We start from the raw sequence: 20,998 nt of genomic DNA, 5'->3' as shown, positions 1-20,998 counted from the left end.
AATACAATGGACGCTTGACATGATCAGCAATTCTTTATTGTTTTGGTATGTACATCACACCGATGTATTATAGCACACTACACAAATAATGATAGCTTAAGTGTAATCTTTTGAAAGTAGCTGGACTTATTGCCCACTTAAGTGCCACAGTTTACAAGCATTCGCCATTTCTTTTTAATTACCTCGTCACGAAAAACAACCTCCCACCCTTGTTTAAATTCAAATGCATCTCCCCACCCTTGAACACAAGATTCTGTCAGCTTCAACAAAGAAATTACTGAAATGTTGGTAATCGACCAAATGAGCCCTGCTAATACAATTTCATCAAAAATACTATTTCCGCAGTTGTTATCCCTGTTGCCACAAGAGCAGGTAAATATTCCCACGAATGTGTAGTATTCCACGACGTCGCATGTACTAGAAGGTGCTGTGGGTGCAGACAAATGGGCCCTGGCGTTGCTGGGCTTGTTTCTCCTCGGCTGCTCACTTGCTGACCTGGTGGATGGCATGCGCCAAGTAGCCCACGTTCCCAGAGCTCAGGCCAGCAATGGAGATGCGGCCGTCCTTGGTCATGTACACGGAGAACTCCTTCATCAGGCGTTCCACCTGTCCCACCACAATGGCAGGTGCCGTTAGTGACATCGAATATAGCCAGAGATTAATGGGAAGCAACTACTTGGTTACGAGTTCTTCAATCCATTGTATTGTTTAACATTTGACACGGCCTTTTGTCAACCTACCTCTGAATGAAGGCCTCCCCCCCACGTCCATAAATGGGGGATACTGGACCAAGCTGGTTAGTGCAGTTGGTGAAATAGGAGAGGTTCAGATACCAAGATACCACTTCTGTTATCCGTGGCCAGGAATGGAACTCAAGTCACTGGCTCCATGTGATAATCACTACGCTAGTTTTATTTGAAGTGTATTTATTTGGAAAATTGATCAGATGGATATAATTTACTAGCTTTTTTTGTCCGTCCAAGGAAGGGTGTTATATTGCAGTAAATCTGAAATATTCAATAGAAAAATTGTTCAGCTCATGATCATTAATGAGGGGAGGGGTTGCCCCATGTGGAGTGACGTCACGTACGGGACAGACAGACATTTCTAGGTGATTATAGTAGGCAAAAGGTCCTTCCATTATTTTTAACCTCCTTAAATATAAAAAAATGATATGTCCTTTATATTTTTTTATATACATATAGAAAATTATGAATAGGTTTTAAGTCAAAATTGTTACACGATGGATTCCATCCAATTACAGTCATCAAGAGACCACTTTAAAAGTAACTGCTTTAATCATAGCACACAACCCAAGTGCTGGTCCAATTCAATTTCAATTTTGGAAAATGGTAAAAAAAACATGATAAAAAAAATACATTCAGATGCGGTCACACGAACATACATTAAGTTCCTATAAGTATAAGGAGTTAATCAATCCCGTTTTCAGTCCATCTCCCTCCTTGCACTACGCCGCTGGAATCAACTTCCCTTGTGCATTAAGCAGTCCCCCTCCAATTCCTCTTTAAAAGCTTCCCTCGTTTCTCTATTGCCCATTCTCCTCCCTCCCCTCGCTCCTCCACTCCATCCCTAACATTTTGTGATCCCTACGTACCCTCTATCGCTGTCACTCATTCATTAATCCTTGTACACCCCTGTCAACTACACCATTACACTGTCATCGATGTGTAAGCTATGTCAACACCTTGAGTGAAGGTGCTCTATAAATATAAATGAGATTAATCTAAACCGGGTACATTCGAATATTCTTGGAGGGAGCAAACAATACATATTATTTCCCAGTGGCAAACGTTTTATCTCATCAAATGCAAATCAACAGACACCATGGAAATGAGACTTGATTTGAAATGCCAGCAGTGCAGAAGCACAATTCCATCGGACATTGTGAGACCGATGTCAGAATCTTTATTTATCATTGAGGAATCCAATAAACTGTGAAGCTCTCTTTCACAGATGTGAAATGGCAGCGGGGTGTGGGCATGCATGGTGCTGGGGTCTGCGACGGGGCCAAAACCGCCAGCTGACACGGACACAAGCCTCGGCCGTGTGCCTACCTGCTCAGGCTTGAGGCCCGTGAAGCAGAACATGCCGATCTGGTCTGTGATGTGCTGCCAGTTGTGTGTGGAGCCCTCCTTCTTCAAGTCATTGACCAGCTGACTGCGCATGCCAATGATGCGGTCAGCCATGCCCTTCAGCTCCACCAGCCTAAGCACATGCAAAGACAAAAGATTAAATTCCCATTGTTTAACTATGCAGACTTTCGGGGCAAATGCTGCGAGTGCCCATAATGACAGCAACAGCAAAAATTGTCGTTCACCAAGTGGCGGTGACGTCACCACGGCGCTTGTGCCATGCTTAGGTGCACTTTGAGCCCGTAGTGAGTACACACACACTGAAAACAGGACAGAGGTGAAATGGGTTTGTGCGGTAATAGCAGATGATGGGAAAAGATAGATTAGTAGAGACAAATTGAAAAGATTAAATTTGGTTGGTAAAATGTCAGACTTCTGCCCTCAATCAGTGATTTAGTTTTGTGAATGCCTTGTGAAAGACCTTCGATTTTTGTTACATTTCAACATAACTTGCAAGCATTAACATAAGCTGTCGTTACAAATCTATCACTTTCATTTCAGGTCACTGGTTGAGGCTGAAGTTTACGTGTTCATGGTTCCGTGGACCGTACCACTCCTTGCGAAGGTCCGGGGTGTTCATGATGGTGGCGGCCAACCGCGCTCCGGTGAGCGGGGGGTTGGAATACATGGGGCGGATGAGGATCTTCAGCTGAGACTCCACACGCTTGGCCTCTTCAGCATCCGCACACACCATGGTGAAGGCACCAATGCGCTCGCCTATCCCATGGGGTATGGGGGTTGGGGGGTGCGAGGCGTCCCGTCAAGAAGAACACACGTTATTGGAGAATGGGCAAGACGATCAAGCTAATCCAGCTGCAGCATCTGCGCAAGTCGTTGATATATAATTAATGCAGAGCAGGTCGGGGGCGAGCAACGTGGTAATGGAAAGGTACGTACCGTAGAGGCCCATGTTCTTGGCATAAGACTGGCAGAGCGCAATGTTGTGACCTTGCTCCAAGAAGTAGCGCACGGCCCAGGCATCACGGTTGGTGTCTCCGCTTGCAAAACCCTGGTACGCCATGTCGAAGAATGGGAAAAGGCTCTTCTTCTGCAGTTGGGGAACAGGAAGGATATTGCAAGGATAGCAATCAATATAATGTAATCGTCAGTTTAACACGTAGGCTTTCGCGACCAATATTATTCAAAATAAAGGTTTTTGGGTTAGATCGCGTTATTTATAAATGTGTCGTAACCCTCCACCACCCGACACGGCCAGCAGCAAAAAAAGTGTCACGTTGACAAAAGACAAATAATTCACTTCTTTAGCCCACCGGTGTGTTGAAGAGTGAATCCACAACATTTACCGTTTGAGTACGACGTTTCGCTGGTAATTACATCCAGCATCATCGGGCAATTCGCCAGAATGGTAAAGCCCTCGCTTGCTCCCGGTCTTAAATAGAGCAGCAGGGTGACGTCATCATTTAACTCATTTCAGGTGCAGTGATTTGAGGTGGAGGGGGGAGTATTGTAATTATGTAATCGATTAGTAATCAGTCAATGGTTATGATTAGTAATGAGTTGTAGATTCGTAATTAGTTGTAATGTGTGTTAGTGATTATATGCTATGTTAGTAATCGTGTAATGAAAATTAACAAACAACAATTCTCAAGAGCTATTACAGATTGTGCTATAAGAAGGCAGTGTTGATGATGATAATTGAGGAATGTCAGGATTTCCATGTACATGACTGCCAACACACACCTAAATCTTCATGTGCACGAATTCCAACTGCTGTAAATAGTATTTAAAAACTATGGCTTTATTTGATCATCCCGACAGGAGGCACGAACAGATTTTTCAAGCTGCGAGTGCAAATGAGAAAGGATTTTCTGTCATCATGACCATGTTGTTCATGGCTGCAGACGGTGACGTCAAGGCCCAGCGTGCGCGAAGGCATTAATGCAGTGAAAGCTGCTTACGAGTGAGTGGGAATGTCACATGCACACTCTTTCACAAAAGCAATTTTCACACATAAGAGACTTGCAGAATATTCACCGTCATAATAAATGTGCGTGTTAGTTGACTGAATAGATTGGAAAGAACTCCAGTTTATTTGCTGTAGTAACATCTGGCATTTTAATGCTTAAAGCCACGTTTCATCATCTGTGATATAAATTGAAATCCCCCTCTTTACTTAGTGACAATTTATCAGCGCTATCATGTAATTGTAACTCAAAAAGCACATGTAACAAGATATTCTGACCTTTAGGAATATATTATGCAGTATGAATATATGTCATAACTGAGTAAAAACTAGTTTAACATTATGAACTGAAGTGCGTAATTTTTCATCCGATAGTCTTGTTGACACTGCTTGACATTTATAATAAACATAAAAAATACCCCCATGTAGAACAAAAAAAACAATCAACCACCAAGTGCTTCGACACGTTAGTTTAACTGCACACAATTTGCTTTCGACATTTTCTGTTGATTGTTGAAAATAACGTGATAACTCCATCTCAGGAGCAAATTATTTAACATTAGCACCAGAGAATGCCTCTCAACAACTTATTTTTACTTTTTCGTTCTAGATTCCATGGGATTCGCTGAGCCATGGTGGCGAGATGTTAACTACCTCACCTGGTGTGCAGGAAGTCGTGGGCTCGATCCCGACTGAAACCTGCATATTTGGAGTTTGCATGTCTCTCTTCTCTCTCATTATCACGGTGGCAAGATGTTAACTACCTCACCTGGTACGTACCGGAGGTTGTGTGTTTGATCTCAATGCTGACGCCTGTATATTTGGGATTTGCATGTTCTCCCCACAGTCACATGGATTTTTCTGCGCGGCCAGTTCGCTTATGAATAAGAGCTATAATTGCTCAGTGGGTCTCTCCTGGTAAAATAAGGTTGAGTTTTAACGACAGGTTGGCGGCAACTGTCCGGCTACAATGGCATGGAGACTACGTAGGGGAAATTGCGCAGAGAACGCCAGTGGCGCGTTGTGACAAAAAACGAATGTGAAACGTTGAGTGTGGGGGCTGGGGCGAGGACGCAGGAACCAGTGGACTCGATTTGAGGCCCCCGCCATACCAGAAACATTGAGAACCATTGCTCCGTCGCATTCTTCACTCACACCGGGCACCTTTTTAATTGGTCTCGCTGCACCAACAGCTCATCTGATGATGGCTCACCTTTACGACGGCAGCAATTTCCTTCCACTGCTCTGGTTTGGGATCCACGCCAGTGGGATTGTGCGCGCACGCGTGGAACAGGATGATGCTTTTCTCTGGGATTTTCTGCCGAACGAGAGAGGTAAAGGATTAACCGCGGTCTTTGATAAACAGAAAGGGAAGTCACGATGATGGCAAGCATTTTCTGGAGGCTCCGCACAAGGCGGCGTCTGTGGTATAATCGTGCCCAATTATATAGCCTCAGTTTGCAAAAAATAACACCAGTCTTATTTCCAATGAGGACATGGCTAAGAGGCATGCAACGATGCACTGTTTTAATCGATTAAGAAAGCATGCATCAAACCGTGTGCAAACAATTTTTTTTTTTATTCATAGGTATTGTTTGTAGTTGGTTCATGTAAACCCTACTGCTATTACAGACACTGAATGCATCATAAATGCCCCTCAAACTTATCTCAATCGAATCGTGACTTTGAATCATGAAAATGTATCAAATCTCGAATCATCGCAAGTATATGAATAAAGCCAAGTAATAAGCACAGCAAACACAGTACTGGAAACCAATCTGCCTAAAAAAGTGTTCCACATTCGATGGACTTCATAAATGGTTCAAGTGCAAAGAAGCACTGGACACTAGCTAGTCACTTCTCAACTATCATTCTTGTACCTCTATGTGCTGTGAACAGCTACCAGAATGCCATGGGTGTGTGCACAGCAGTTAGGTCAACTATTCTTGCACTGACGCCCAGATGATTTAGTGGAATGTGACAGGGCTTATAAATAGAAACGTATAGAATAACATAACCAGGGTTCATGTTGGGTCATTAAATGTTTGTCATTTAATACTTAAAGATTGTCTGCATGCCATGTTTCACATTGAAACTATACTTAATAACAAAAAGCTCTTTTTACACATGATTACCTTATAAGAATGGGTGGGGGAACCCCCAGCCCGAGGGGTTAAATACGGTCCACGATTTCACTTCATACAGCTCGTGGCCAAAGGGTCTACCACCAAATGTCCCGCAAATAATATTTATCCGTCACTACGGCCATCTCAGCCACGTGTCTACTTCGGAATTACGACTCAACATCAATGTGTTAGCCGGAGGAAATCAGTGCTGGAAAAGTGAGCTGTAATATTTTTGTGCCATTATTATTTAATAACAAACATGAAGCTGTAAAGTGTCTATCTTGCCAAAGGACGTTAAATATTCGAATTGGCCCTTAGTAAGTGAAACGGTTCCCTACCCATCTTATAGGATGTGCCCATTCATAAGTGAACGTATAAGAGAGGAACATATCTTGCATGCAGATAAATAGTACGCGTTTTCCGCGCAACCAATGAGAACACTCACCGAGATGTCATCAAGTGCTCCAGAAAAGTCAAATCCGCAGGTGCTAGGGTCGTAGTAGCGGTACGCTTTGAGCTGCAAGCCGCTGTCACGGAAGATGGGTGTGTGGTTCCCCCATGATGGCTTGGGCAGGAACACGTCGTGGCTGGCCTGGTGGAAGCGCGACTGCACCCGGACATGGGCGACGAGTCAACTTGTGGAACATGGGCATTAACGGAGCTAAAGAACACACCATGTACCAGGGTTTCTCAAACTCCTGTCTTCGCAAATTACCACACAATCCTCTTTGCCACGTGCTGCAATTTCTCCATTCAAATACAAAATTCAGCCGAGGCCATTTGCAAGTGCCTGATTATTGCTAAACAAGGTCCCACCAAATGCAGAGGTTATATAAAATAAAATCTACATTTTCTACATCACGTGGGTTTGAGTTTATCAATCATATGGTGCGAGCAAGATGTTAATTACTTGTATGTATGAAGAACTTATTTCACACTGTACGTAGCTAACTGTGCTAATCGGACTTTATTTGCATGTGAATGGAGACGCTTGCTATATATAGGTGTACTGTAGTGAGTCGCAATGACTAAACTTTAGGAAACTCTGCCATAAACTGAGATTACTTGGCGATGTGAACTCACCATGAATACTCCGCCCACACGCAGGCTGCCAGTCCCAGAGATGCACTGAACTGTGATGTACTGTGAAGAGATCAACAGTCAAGATACTTGCTTAGAAACAAAAACAGAGAATTGTATTAATAAGAAATGTTAGCATGTGCATCTAAAAATACATTTGCCTGGGGGCCGAATATTACGGAGCGATAAGAATACCATTAAACGAACACAACAGGTATTATAACCTGGGTTGCATGATACATTTACTGCTTGGAGGGGGTTTCTAAATTATTGTACACTTTGTTCTCACTCGTTCAACAACAACAAAATTCCAGGCTTGAAACACAGCATCGGGACCACCGCGGTGTGTCCCATCAAGGAAAAGGTGGCAGCTTACTCGGCCACTCTTGATGACCTCGCTGTCCTGCCCCAGAGCTAGCTCCGCAGAGGCCTTGGTGAATTCGGCGAGGCCCCCGATGGGCAGGTACTCCTTGTCCTGCTTCTTCCCATCCAGGATGGCCTCAGCCTGTGGAGTATACAAGCATTCAAATATGTAAATTATGAGAACCCATCACAACAACTTAAAAAAATGCAGACTAGAAACAGAGATTTAACAAGATACACACACAACGGTGTGTATTACATGTGCGAAAGCCTTATCCAGAACTGAACATGTTGCCATTTTTTTGGGATAGCCATGTTTTCTCAGCTGTTGAGTTGGTGGTCTGAATGACATGTCCAATCACAGTTATTTTGAGCTGGACTGGTTAAGGCTGAGAGCTTTTGTACATGCAATCCACACCTTTGAGTATACCAGTAGGACACAAGTCAATACGGTTCAGAATACTTTAATCGCTTTACTGATGGCAGTTATATTTTGGAGGTGGCCGGGTGGCTCAGAGGTCAAAGCGCTGCACTGGTACCCCTAAGATCCTAGTTTTAAATCCAAGCAGCTGTCTGATTCAACTGGGTGCTCCATTGTAATGAGTCGATGGGTCTCATCCTGGTCACAAAAAAAAAACTCCCTTATATTTGGTTCTGCACTAAATTTTGCCAAATTAAAGCTCTGAGAAGTAAAATAAATGTGTTTACTATTACATGATGCACATTGCTCTATGGCAGAGCAAGGTGGGGAAGTGTTGGGCCACAGTGTGTCGACCAGGTCACTTGAAGTAATCTCACGAGGTAGCTCTGCAATATTCATTTTCATGGGCCACTCTTGGAACACACGCAAGGGCTGTACTGCTCTGCGAGAGATCTCAGTTCAATCTTTCTCGTGATATAATGCCAACAGCACAGTTGGGATAAAAATTGGGGATTTTTTTTTTCAATAGCACTGTATATATAACATTTTTACAGATCTTATTTAATTTCAGGGATCCAGCAGTTTATCTTACAGCCAACCACAAACACTGCCTGCAAATTATGTCAAGGACTAAGGCTCATGGTAATGACTCGAGGAAGGTTGGAGATGAGCCCATAATTATCTGGCCCAGAGAAAGAGGCTTTTCAAGGGGTTCTTATAACCTGCTGGATTTCAGGACAACTATCAAGAATGTATCCCAGTGATCAAATTATACAGGAACTTGTAACAGTCAACGTTGATGTGCAACGAAGTATCATAGATGTGCTAAGCAATGCAATGCACACAGACATGCCTGTACATTACTATTAAATGTGTTAAAATGATTAAATAATTGGAAATAAAAGTGCCTTACTCCCATGCTACATCGTGGATAGCAGAAGGTAAATATCCATTGTGTATTGTACTACGCAGCCAAGTCTATATACTCCTCAGCTTAATTCACACTGACCAGTGTGGTGAAGTATAGTCAAACAATCGCTATGACTCACAGCTTAAGGCCTTTATCCAGCAGTGGAATAACGAAGGACTGTACATGTACATGACAATAACATCCTTAGCAAACGCTTATCTCGCTAAGCTGCTATTGGGGCTCCATGTACGGTGATTGTAAAAAGCCACATGTTAGCCCCTTTTTGCCTGCTCAAGTAAATGCAATTGGATATTTAATCTGCATGCGCTATCTTGGTCTATCAATATAAACATGTTGTAGTCTGCCAGGCTATAAATAACTACTGTTGTAGGTCATTTTAGGACAAACACCAAGGTTGTGAAAAGACATTGACATTTCTGGCATGTAAATGTTGTGCACACACCATGTGTTATTAACACAAACATGTTGTGAAATTAAGAGGGGGAAAAGCATCTTTGAAGGCAAAGTATTTGGAATTCACCAATATCCAGACAAATTTTACAATGAATTTCTACTGGTTGCTCTACACAAGCCATATGAAAGGACGGGGAAGTCTCAAAATAATGTTATTTCGTAAATACAAACGTAAGCTTTTGGGCAAAAACACATTGTAAGAATAACAGAGATGTTGCATTTAATTGTTCGCACTTACAGCTGCTTTTACTTCTCTCAATTGTACATGCGAGATTATTCCTTTTTCATGTGGCACTTAAAAAATTAAATCACGCGTTTGCCCTTGCAATGCCAAGGTCACAGGCCCTACCTTCAACAACATTTTTAGGCCAGTCTACATTCGGGTGATAAGAGGATGCTCTGCAGCCCCCCAGGGAGGTATTTGGCCTACTGTTCCATAACGGCCACATCGTGGAAGAGGCCAGAGTAGCTACACTTTAGCCCACCAGATGTGACCCAAGGGTAGATTAAATGTGGCGTAAACATTTATACTACTGCGTGGAGAGTAACTTTCAGATCGTTTCAACTGCCTTGCCGGCAATTGAATCGAATCGGCGAAATCTGGAATGCAAGTCACGTGGCAGCATCCGCCCCTCTACATTACCGGATCATAAATCATAAGACTTGAACTTGGGAGTCTAAAGGTTCCCTAATAACAAGTCTGGCTAGTTCTCTGAAATCATAGAATAAACATGTGACCCGTGGGATGTTATTCATATAAACCTTATGGCGGGACCCCGGGGTCCCATAAGCCCCCGGCTCTCGCATAAACTGCGTTGCGACGTCTTTGTCCGTTGAAGGTGAACGATACGGCAATCTATTCCTCTCGATTAGCTCTACACGATGCGCTAATCAAAGTTTTGTTCATGTCTACGGCAATTTTGGCAACGACAGGTGCTTGGTGGAGAACGAGAATTTATTTCTGGCCTGTGCCCATGGCGACCTTTTTCCTGGGACGTACAGGTTTCGGCTTAGCGGCCGGCTCCACCATCGCGTCAATGGCGGCACGCTTTCGTCTCGCCGCACGAGTGGGGCCTCCTTCAGGCATCGGATCGTCGTCGATCTGCGAGCTGATCTCGCTCGGGACAGCCGGAGAGTATGGCAGGTGTTCGGGTGGAATCGAGAAGTACTTGTTCGATAGTGAGGTCAGCGTCTTGTTTGATAGGCTGCTGACAGGAGCCGTCGGCAATCGGATCGACTTGAACGTCTCCTCCTCGATCGTGTTGACGTTGGCGCCAAAGAGATTCTGTGGAATGGATCGCCGCACGATATCGACGTTCTCCGGCACGATCAGTGGGACGTAGGTGACCTCGCTGTCCGAAGTCGGGCTCAGGTGTCTCATGCCGAGCACTCCATCGACTTCAAAGCAGTAGTTTGTACGTGTATCGGGGCAGCATCGACTTGAAGTGCTTCTTCAAAAGACTGTCTCAGCCCATGTACAAAGGGCGTTGGGCATCCTGATGATCGATGAATGTTGCCTCGACGCTGTCGATCAGGTTGACAGCATCGACGATATCCGACGGCGTGTACAAGTGCTTCAATCGAACTGCGACACCATGCAACAACTCGATCGGCTTGGTTGTGCGAGTGCCCCAGTATGAAGTACAACAGAACGACCTTGCGGTAGAACCAGAGCGACAGCAGCGCGAAGAACATGAACACGACTTGAGACTCGTTCCGGACAACGCAGTTATCCAGAATCACCACCACGGTCTTGGGCATCACGCCCGGGTTCTTTGTGAGCAGCCGCATGTGGTACATGAAATGGAGACTGCACAATGCGTTCGCGCACTCGTCGTAGAAGATCACATTGTTGACACCGCTCATGATGTCCGCCAGCAGGAAATGCTGCACCATCAGGTTTGAATTAAAGCAATCGGCCGACGGCCGCATGTGACCGTAGTGTGACATGGCGAAGCTACCGCCAAAGTCCTCAATCTGAATCGTCGGCAGGCGGCTCGACGCGTGGGCAGAATTGACGTCGGGTTCGGTGTCGTCATAGTGGTCCGGAATGAGGGTGACGGGGACGTTCTGATCAGAAGCATGCTGCTTGACGTTCTCCTTGACGAAAGTGGACACCGTCCGGCGCTGGCCGATGGCCGCATCGAGATGGAAATTCTTCTCCAGTAGGCGCTCGCGTTCATCTGCTGGAAGATCCTCGCACGCGAGCTGGATGTCGAGGAAAATTCAGCAGTCGCAAACGTCTTCCGTGGTGCGTGTCAAGCGCAGTCCAGGATAGAACACGTGAACGTATTGAATCCATCGCGAATAAGACACGACTCGACTCCCCTTGACAGCATCCAACTTGGCCTTGTATCGGCGATAAAGCTCGGTCCAGGGGATGTTGGGCTCAACAAGTACTGTCGAGGCCGACGATGAGAGCAGGGAAAGCTGTCCTCAACCTCCCACGTGTTGGCATTCTCCTTGATGGTGTCAAGATCATCATCAGCAAGGACGTGATGTGGAACCTTTGCATTTGCTTGTTCAGCTCTTCTGCGCATGCGTCCTCGCTGTGCTTGGACGACATAACAGAATGATCTGCGCCAGGTGGGTTGCGGCGTTTATGTGCGCGGTGGGACGAGTCGCCAAAAATAATTAAATAAATTTGGATTTTGACCGTTCATTCGGGACCCCAGGGTCCCGCCATAAGGTTCATATTTCAGTCTGTAAAAGGGCTGTAATTACAGAAAACAATGTCTCCCAGTTGCCGGCACCATATTATTTGTGGATCCAAAGTGCAGAACAGATAACAAAAGTCATCCGAGCAATTCAAGGGCTCATATGCCACAGGGACAATATTGTAATTGTTAACTACTGAAAATCAAGATGACGTTTGTTATGTATTCGTAGAAAACATTTTTCAAATACTCGCATTTGCATAATCCACTGAAGAATCGAAAACAAGACTTTTGACATACCTTCCTAAAGGCTTTACAGCTTTTAGTCCGGTGCTGAAGAGTACAAAAATAAGTAATTTGACAAATCATTGCATATGGAAATTTATACAAATCTGCGTGTGTCCCATTATGATAAACAAAACAGAATATATTGGACTAATAAATTCCTAGCTCTCAGATGGCCATAAGGTTAACAATTTGGCAACTTATTGTATTACAACGACTCGGCACGGAAATTCCCACAGAGCTGCAAAGCTGGCTTTCGTTGCATTGGAAAGTGCTACCCCTCAGCCCTGATTTACACTTTGGTGAAGGCCACTAATGGCTTGGCTGAATAGGTGACGAGTCTACAAATCAAAGCAGGCGTATTATTCTGAAAACTATGAAAGGCCACATAAAACAGCAATATTGTGGCTTCTGTTGCAAATTTCAAAATAAGGCAATACAATATTTAAGAAATGCCCACCTTTCGGACCGACGACAGGACAAATGGTTTGCCATTGTCGTCACGGTAGGCGCCCACACCCAGATTGATCTTCTTGGGGTTGGTGTCGCGCTTGAAGGCCTCCGTCACTCCCAGGATAGGGTCGGGGGGTCCCATCTCCACATTTGCCCACCATGAGCTGGGCAGCACACATTCAATCACCCAATCAACATTCTATCACTTGAGGTGGCCTAATAGGTTCAGAAGTTAAGAGCTCTTGAGCCACACGGTTATGATTCCAGTGTTAAATCGGAGTCACTAGGCATGATTAGACAGGGTTGTCCCGTGTAGCTTATTGATGGTCTTAGCCTGGCGACTAAGGATGGCAAAAAACAAAACTATATTAAGTAGTTATTTACTTTAGCCTGTATTCACTCGGAAACTTAACACGTTTATCTAATTAACACAGCACATTTCTGCAGGATATTAAAAGGCAAGTTTCAAGTGTCATTATGGTCAATAGAAACAACTTCACAAGTATTAAGGTGACATCTTTCTTCAGCTGTTCTCAGACAGGATGATGCACTGCTAGCTGTATGATTGATTTATTTCCTAATGTAATATAATTGTTAAAAAAGAGCAAACAAAAAAAAGCTTCATTTGAATAATAACTTTTGATCATGGCAGGATGGGTAACAATGTAAATAAAAGGTTTGTCGTGGGACAAAAAAAAGGTTTGTCGTGGGACAAAACATTCAATCACCATTTCAAATACAACACTGGTGTTTATGGTGCTGTAAAGTGTGAACACATTTTCACCTGAAAAACGCCAACATTCAATTAAAAACCATCAAACACAATGCCGACATTTGATGACGCGCCATGCATCTCTCTGCATCGCTGCGCCCTTGGGGCAAATACAGTATAGCATGCCGAATCCGAATAAGGAGGCTGAGAGCTATTTGGGGTCCATAGTCTGTAAAATACATTTTTAAATTGATTCAATTCAATTTAGCTTTCTAAAAAGGTGATTTCCTACCAGGAAACGTCACTCACGGGCGAAATGAGAAAAATGAAGCAATATATAAAATGATACAAGGTGAGCTCATCCTTGGAGATAAAAAAAAAATTGGAAAATGTAGTATTATACCACTATATCATACTATGTTCACGTTTGTGCTCTATAACCTAATTCACATCACTATAAATGGGGAAAATAAATAAGCAGTATCTCTTTCACATATCCACCTCCTCCACTATCATGGAAGCAATTGAAATGTATTACTATTGTACGAGTACCATCCCTAGATGCAATCTTTCACAAAGCTTATGGGAAATCCTAAACTGCATCCACACTAACAATGGCAGCCCATGTGGTGGATACTTGATGCAAAAAAAAAACCTCCCAAGTGCTATTGTGGTCACCCAGAAGTCCACGGAATATATAACGACTCAATGTCCCATTCACAAGTCCGAAGGAGGCATCATAACAGCGACGCACAACACTACTCCTGACAAACCATCCGACTCAACCACCTGAATTGAAAAATTATTGTTGCTCTGCATCTGTAACACGAAGGCGACGTAAAGTAGCACAGCGCGGAGGCACGTTTGTATGAAAATAGCTGCGGCAAAAAAAAAAAACCCTTCAAGGTCGTCGGAAAGTCTCCTCTGTCACGGTATCCAACACGCGGTCACACTTGCCCGGTCGGTGCGAGAGCTCCCTAAGTGCCTGGCGCGTGCCGCCCAGGCTGACTGACCGCTTTGCACGATTGCAGCAAATTCGATGCCCAGCTTCTCTTGCAACAAAACCAAAGAAGATTGTGGCTAGATATTTGTTTTGATCCCCCTCCCACCCCACCTTTTAAATAACGGTTGCAGAGTACAGGCGCAAAAGGTGCAACAACGCCAAGTGGGCCAGCTACCCAAAAAAAAGACACAACCGAAGGGGTACATAGACGACTTAATAGAGTACGTTGGCATGACTGCACGAAGGTTATAAGAACTTGGAATAAAGAGATGCGAGGGAATTCCAAAGTCGAGCAGTGGGAGGAAAGACGCAGTAAGAGAAGCTGAACACAAGTGTGGAAGAGATGAAAAAAACGGTTAAAAAACCGAGTCTTCAAGGGTCTAAGGAATCAATGAGCGACAACTCTAGTAGCAAGAAAAGGCATCTAATCCAACGTGCCCTATTTTAGCTTAACATGTTGTGATTATCTCTTTTGATGCCATTTTAATTGTCCATATAATATAATCGTGACTTATCAGTGATGGGGTGTCGTGCTGTCCAAATGAGCTGGTGGGTGTGGTTCTCATCTAAAATAATGGTCCAGAGACACTGGTGAAAATGCCATGTTACTAAGATGGGGGGGGGGGGCAGGATTATTATTAACATGACCTTCATATTCCCCACAGCAAATGGTGCTGTTTTCATTACCAGAGTGCTCCCATTACCGACCATGGTTATGGATGACGCTGGGCAATTGAATACGCATTTTTTTTTTAACTCATAACTGAATTTTAAGGAACGTGCACACGGTAGCAATGTACTTTCGTCAAACAGTCTGCTTAAGTGGTGCAAACCTGGTGTGGGAAAATCCCAATTTAATTAAAGCGCCGGTATATTTAATTCTTTACAAATCTTAATTTGACAACAAAAAATATGCATATTCATGTACGTAATAAATACGGTAATCAAGTTATAAGTTGACTATGTGGGTGCACTTGTACAGTTACCACATTGTCAATCTTCCTTACCACCGAGTTTAAAAGAAGGCTAATGACCGTTCCGAAATGCAAAATGTGTTGGGTTGATGGGGGCTCGTCAATGCTTGGTTTTATTTTTAAACGCTTCTATCTTGTTCAAGGACGCGTTTGTGTAATGCAATACCACACGTCTGCATCATTCAGTCATTCAGCCTCGGCCTCCCCATTTTTTTTCACACACACTTTAGATACTGAACATCAATGCTAAATTAATCTTACCATAAACAACCAATCGTATAATAAACCATCAATAGCACCAGTGTACCGAATTGGATAATTGTTAAACAGGAAAAAAAACGCCCAGCCTGGTTTGAATAAACCCACATTGCACATCCGAAGATTGCCGAGTTTATGAAATCGCGTTTGCAGCACTGGTAAGGTGCCCATGTTGCCCCAAGCAAGCAGAAAGTGCGCTATATTTTAACCAAATGTATATCCATTAAAATGCGTATATTGCATGGAATAAAAGTTTACCATATGCTCTCGGCATTACAATACTGGGTCAGTTGGACATTTAGATGGCAAGTCCACACGAGCTAACTAGAGCAAACAGAACTGTAGTTTGCATGTTAATTGTACGAATGTGCACACCAGCTCAATAGTGTATTCAGAACGGTGCATGGTAATTGGCCACCAGTTCACTAGTGCATTCAGAACGGTGCATGGTAATTGGTCACCAGTTCACTAGTGTATTCAAAACGGTGCATGGTAATTGGCCACCAGTTCACTAGTGTATTCAAAACGGTGCATGGTAATTGTACACGAACATCAGTAGGGCATTTAGTTTTAATGAATGCCCTACTGATGTGGTCCCTGTATGGAGCTGCATTATCCCCGTGTTGTATTGTGGTACGTGTTATACTGTACTAGCTTTACTACCCGGCTTTGCCCGGAACTTGCAATCACCACGCCCGGCCGCCTTTGTCCCTCCAGTGGCGATGTTCACACACCACACCATTTACTCGTTTGAGGCTGAGTCGACCTAGGGGAGGCCCAGAACCGGTTCAAATAATCGTCACCGGTGGTGGCCGTGAGCGGGAATCGAACTCGGGTTGCCGAGTTCGATTCCCGCGCTAACCACTACACTACAATGCGTTACGCTTCCACATGCGCGGGTCACATGACAGATTTGACGTCACAGCCCACTTTCCGTGCTAAAGAAATATGCATTATTGAGCTCCCCCCCCACCAATAAAAAATATGTGTCTTTTTATATTTTTTGCATGGTGTACAGTCTGGAAAGTACCCACATGGCAAATTTCAAGTTTGTTGCATGTCGAGAAGTACGCTAAATATTTTGAACAGACGCACATAATCACAACTTTGCCTTTCATATATATGGAGATTTACCTATGGTGGGCTCGAGTAGTCCTCTAGAGCGATATCGGTAGTTTCCTGTACAGTGGTCCCTCTTTATGTACTGTAGTGTACGGAATAGGGATTATGGTAATCCCTGTACCGTACACTACAGTACATGGTGCTGTATTACACTAACAATTTTTTTGTTCCTTCTAGTGTTATTTCCTAATTGCTTATGCCTCAAAAGTAAAAAAAAATGCTATTATTCACCACAAACTTTGCTTTTGTGACCAGGACAGTAATATTTTGAAATGTACCTATTTTCCAGAACATTCCAGATATATTCAGTGCCGAGTAAACTTGGAGTAACTTCTAGAACATTCTATAACTTTCCAGGAAAATAAATAGTAGTATAAATACAGAAGCCTTAAGCCCACCAGTTCAGTTTCGTTCCAGCTGCATAAGTGGATACATATCTGCATTTTCTGAGATGGCATCAAGAGACTGCAAGCATCCGGCAGACGCGTTTTGCTTTGTCTGCAGCCAATTTATCAAGACAAGAGCGAAAAAAGTACTCTGTGGAAGAATCTGCTAAGATGTGCGACGCCTACAAGGAATATTTCGGCATGCCTGTCGGGGATCAAGACAAATACTGGGTACCTAATTTCACGTGCGAACAATGTAAACAAACTCTGGAAGGTAAGATGAACAATTGTATGTTATAAAATTAGTAAAAAAATGTAAATTGTACAAGTTTTACATTTTAAAATTTCAATTTTCAGTGTTCTTGAAAAAATCTATAATTTATGAAAAATGTTGCGATAATCTCTTACACATTAGTCATGGGTGAAATAAATGTATTTTTGTCGGATGGTACAGAGGGGAAAAGAGAGCCATGAAGTTCGCTTTCCAAAGAATTTGGCGGGAACCCACTGACCACTCAAGCAACTTCTACTTCTACATGGTGGACCCTTCCAAACGTCGGACTGGCAAGAATGCCCCGGTGTCACACTGCCATGAGCTCCCTGTAACCACTCCTCCGGAGAGAGAGCAGCCGTCTTTAGAAGACAGCAGCAATTCAGAGAGTGAGGAAGACGTAGATCCAGATGACAATTTCAGAGGTGGAGCTGAGGAGAGAAACCCATACCACCAACCAAAAAGACCTCAATGACTTGATAAGAGATCTTGGTCTCACCAAGTCCAATGCCGAACTTTTGACATCTAGGCTCAATCAGTGGAACTTGTTGAATAAAAGTGTGCAAGTCGCAGATCAGAGGAAGCGTCAACAACCTTTTTGCAGCTTCTTCACCCGTCAAGATGGGTTCTGCTTCTGCCACAATGTGACCAGTCTGAGGCAATCGGAATCGCCTGTAACCAGAATGAGTGGCACCTCTTAATTGACAGCTCATCCAGGAGCCTCAAAGCAGTGCTGCTCCATAATGGTATCAAGTACCTGTCTCTTCCTCTGGCTCACTCGGTGCACCTCAAAGAGGATTACAACAGCATCAAGACCTTGCTGGACGCCATGAAGTATGATGAGTACGGCTGGGAGGTCATCGGAGACTTCAAAATGGTGGCATTCCTGATGGGTCTCCATGGCAGTTTTACCAAGTTTCCCTGCTATCTTTGCCTTTGGGACAGCAGGGACACCAAGGCGCATTACCACAGGCGGGACTGGCCACAGCGGACCGAGTTCTCTGTGGGGAGGAACAACGTCAAGTGGGAGCCACTGGTGGACCCCCGCAAGGTGCTGATGCCACCACTGCACATCAAATTGGGCCGTATGAAACAATTTGTCAGAGCTGCAGATAAGGAGTTGGCAGCCTTCATGTACCTTCAAGACTTCTTTCCTATGCTGTCTGAGGCAAAGGTCAAAGCCGGTGTCTTCGTCGGACCACAGATAAAGAAGATCCTGGAGTGCAATGAATTCCCCAAGAAGCTCACTAGTAAGGAGAAAGCGGCTTGGGACAGCTTTGTCGCAGTGGTTCGTGGCTTCCTGGGCAATCACAAGGTCGAAAACGCATAGGTAAAATAAATGAAAACTAAATTTGTGATTTAATTTAGTTGTTTTCATTTATTTTACCTACGTGACTTTACCAAAAAGGCCAAAGAGTATGAATCCTTGCAGTCACGAAAGCTTAAAATCTAGAATATGTGGAGCTGGTTGAGACTGGTTAAGAACTACGGCACAATGAGCTGTAGGATGTCCCTCAAAGTCCATATCCTTGATGCTCATCTTGATAAATTCAAGGAGCACATGGGAGCGTACTCGAAGGAGCAAGGTGAGCAATTCCACCAGGATATACTGGACTTTGAATGCCGCTACCAAGGACAGTATAACGAGAACATGATGGGAGACTGATTCGTGAAAGTGATTTACAGTACAATCGTATATCTCCAAAAACGATTCACTTCTAAATCTTTCGTGGTAATTTTTGTATTACTTTAGTATAAATACATGTTAATTTTAATTCATGTTGTTTTTTCTGACTTTATGTGAACGAAAAGACACAAATTCGCCCGTTTTTCCATTCAAAATATCACTGTCCTGGTCACAAAGGTAAAGTTTGTGGGGAATAATAGCCTTTCTCTATACATTTTAGGCGTAAGCAATTACGAAATAACACTTACTACCCAGGCACAAAAATTGTGTGTGTTCATATTCTTAGTTCTTTCAGTAAAGTCCCTTCAACGTGACTTGCCGAAAGAACTAAGAATATGAATTACTGCAGTCACGAAAGCTTTAAATCAAAATTTGTGTGTGTGTTATTGAACGATATTGTGACATCCACTTGTCTTTACAGTGTTATGGTTCCTATTCACAGTACTGCATCGCGGTCCTTGTGCATTAATACGGTGGTACCAGTCCCGTACGTCTCACTGTGACCCTTTACGCGACGCTAACGACACCAAGCACCAGACCTGGCCTCTTAACAAATTGCCCGATCCGCGCGGGAGCAGCGTGACCAAGCGTGGTCAAACAACCGCCACGACCTTGAGGCCTCGGGAGGGCCCTCCATCCAGCAGTGGATTGACAACGGGCCCCCCGGTAACATCGTTACACGAGCAAATCACGGGGGGGGGAGGTGGGGGCGGGGGGTTGGCCCAAAAACTCGTCGACGTCGCAACGAGTTTCACCGCGACCGCAGCGGGCGAGCGGATCCCGGTGCTCACCTCGCCCTGACGGCGGCCGGGGCGACCTTGAGCAGGGGCAGTCGCCCCAGAGCCGACGCCGTGAATCCTTTGCGGAGCGCCGCCATTTGGGTTGGCTTGGCTCGTCGCTTCACGCTGCGCGAGACTGACAGTGACGGCTGGACGCTCAGGGAGACGGGAGCCCGAGGGAGAGGCGGGGCGGGCGGGCGAGACGCGGCGGTGATCGAGACGGAGGAGGGCACACGCGGTCAGACGCGTCTGGAACGTGAGGGGTGGGTGGGTGGTGAGAGAGCAACGGCCTCGCTGCACGCGAGTGGTGGGTAGGTGTGGGTAGGGTGGGGGGGGCCCTACTTGTACCGCGAGATGACGTCATGCGAATGCCCGACGTGCGTTGTGATTGGACAGAAATGACGTTGCGTTCCACCCAGCCGTCGCCGCGGGGTAGTGAACGCGACGCACGTAGGTTTGTGTGGCTTAGCGTCGACGTGATGACGCAATCGGTCTACGTCTTGACGTTGTCGCTGCCGATCGTTAGGGTGACACCGTAAAGGCGTGGCTTAACCTCAACGTGATGACGCAAACACAGGGCGTGGCTGTAAACGCGGTTTACGTCATTACGTCACACCGACGGCGCGTGTTAGCCGTGGCCTTAGCTCTGACGTCATACCTTAAACAACGTGATGACGTAACTTTACAAAAGTCATGGCCCAGTGCACTTCACTCAAGCCACGTGCGTTTAATGACATTTGCAATTGAGCTACTGCCAAGGTTATAAATTGTGTGCATGCAAAGTTGTCAATGGATTTCATCATCCAACACAACATTTTAAGAAAATATTTGTATAATTATTAACAAATATTTCTAGAAATATATTTCCACGAGTTCATGTATTCAAAAATGTTGCGTTGGACGATGAAACAGTTGTGGGGGCTACCGTCCCCCGCCATCACCGAATTGTCGGGGCCTTTG

General features: G+C 44.5%; 1 protein-coding gene across 2 annotated transcripts; it reads right to left on the bottom strand.

Annotated features, from left to right (window-relative positions):
* Window positions 1–347: 347 nt before the first annotated feature.
* Window positions 348–20,276, bottom strand: GOT2 (glutamic-oxaloacetic transaminase 2). 2 transcript variants are annotated; one of them, XM_032957687.2, is made up of 10 exons: window positions 20,051–20,276; window positions 12,854–13,010; window positions 7,660–7,788; window positions 7,287–7,346; window positions 6,649–6,810; window positions 5,291–5,395; window positions 3,051–3,201; window positions 2,705–2,870; window positions 2,076–2,226; window positions 348–606 (listed from the first exon to the last, which is right to left on the bottom strand). In XM_032957687.2, the coding sequence occupies exons 1-10, from the start codon at window positions 20,134–20,136 to the stop codon at window positions 484–486; spliced, it is 1,290 nt and encodes a 429-aa protein (XP_032813578.1). In that variant the 5' UTR covers window positions 20,137–20,276; the 3' UTR covers window positions 348–483. The 2 variants fall into 2 exon arrangements, with proteins under 2 accessions (XP_032813578.1, XP_075924374.1); XM_076068259.1 differs by lacking the exons at window positions 12,854–13,010; window positions 20,051–20,276 and adding an exon at window positions 12,409–12,492.
* Window positions 20,277–20,998: the final 722 nt, after the last annotated feature.

This window comes from Petromyzon marinus, chromosome 20, assembly GCF_048934315.1.
Source record: "Petromyzon marinus isolate PM22_M1 ecotype Great Lakes invasive population chromosome 20, UKy_Petmar_22M1.pri1.0, whole genome shotgun sequence".
Taxonomy (NCBI): Eukaryota; Metazoa; Chordata; class Hyperoartia; order Petromyzontiformes; family Petromyzontidae; genus Petromyzon; species Petromyzon marinus.
The sequence above is the reverse complement of the archived record's forward strand: the minus strand, read 5'-3'. Positions and strand labels throughout refer to the sequence as shown.

Excerpts from the sequence above, each read along its gene's own strand:
- GOT2 (XM_032957687.2), bottom strand. The coding sequence starts at position 20,136 with ATGGCGGCGCTCCGCAAAGGATTCACGGCGTCGGCTCTGGGGCGACTG. Across the intron at positions 7,789-12,853 it reads TCCTGTCGTCGGTCCGAAAG|GCTGAGGCCATCCTGGATGG; the intron begins GTGGGCATTTCT and ends TATACTCCACAG. Across the intron at positions 607-2,075 it reads CGGGCCTCAAGCCTGAGCAG|GTGGAACGCCTGATGAAGGA; the intron begins GTAGGCACACGG and ends GTGGTGGGACAG.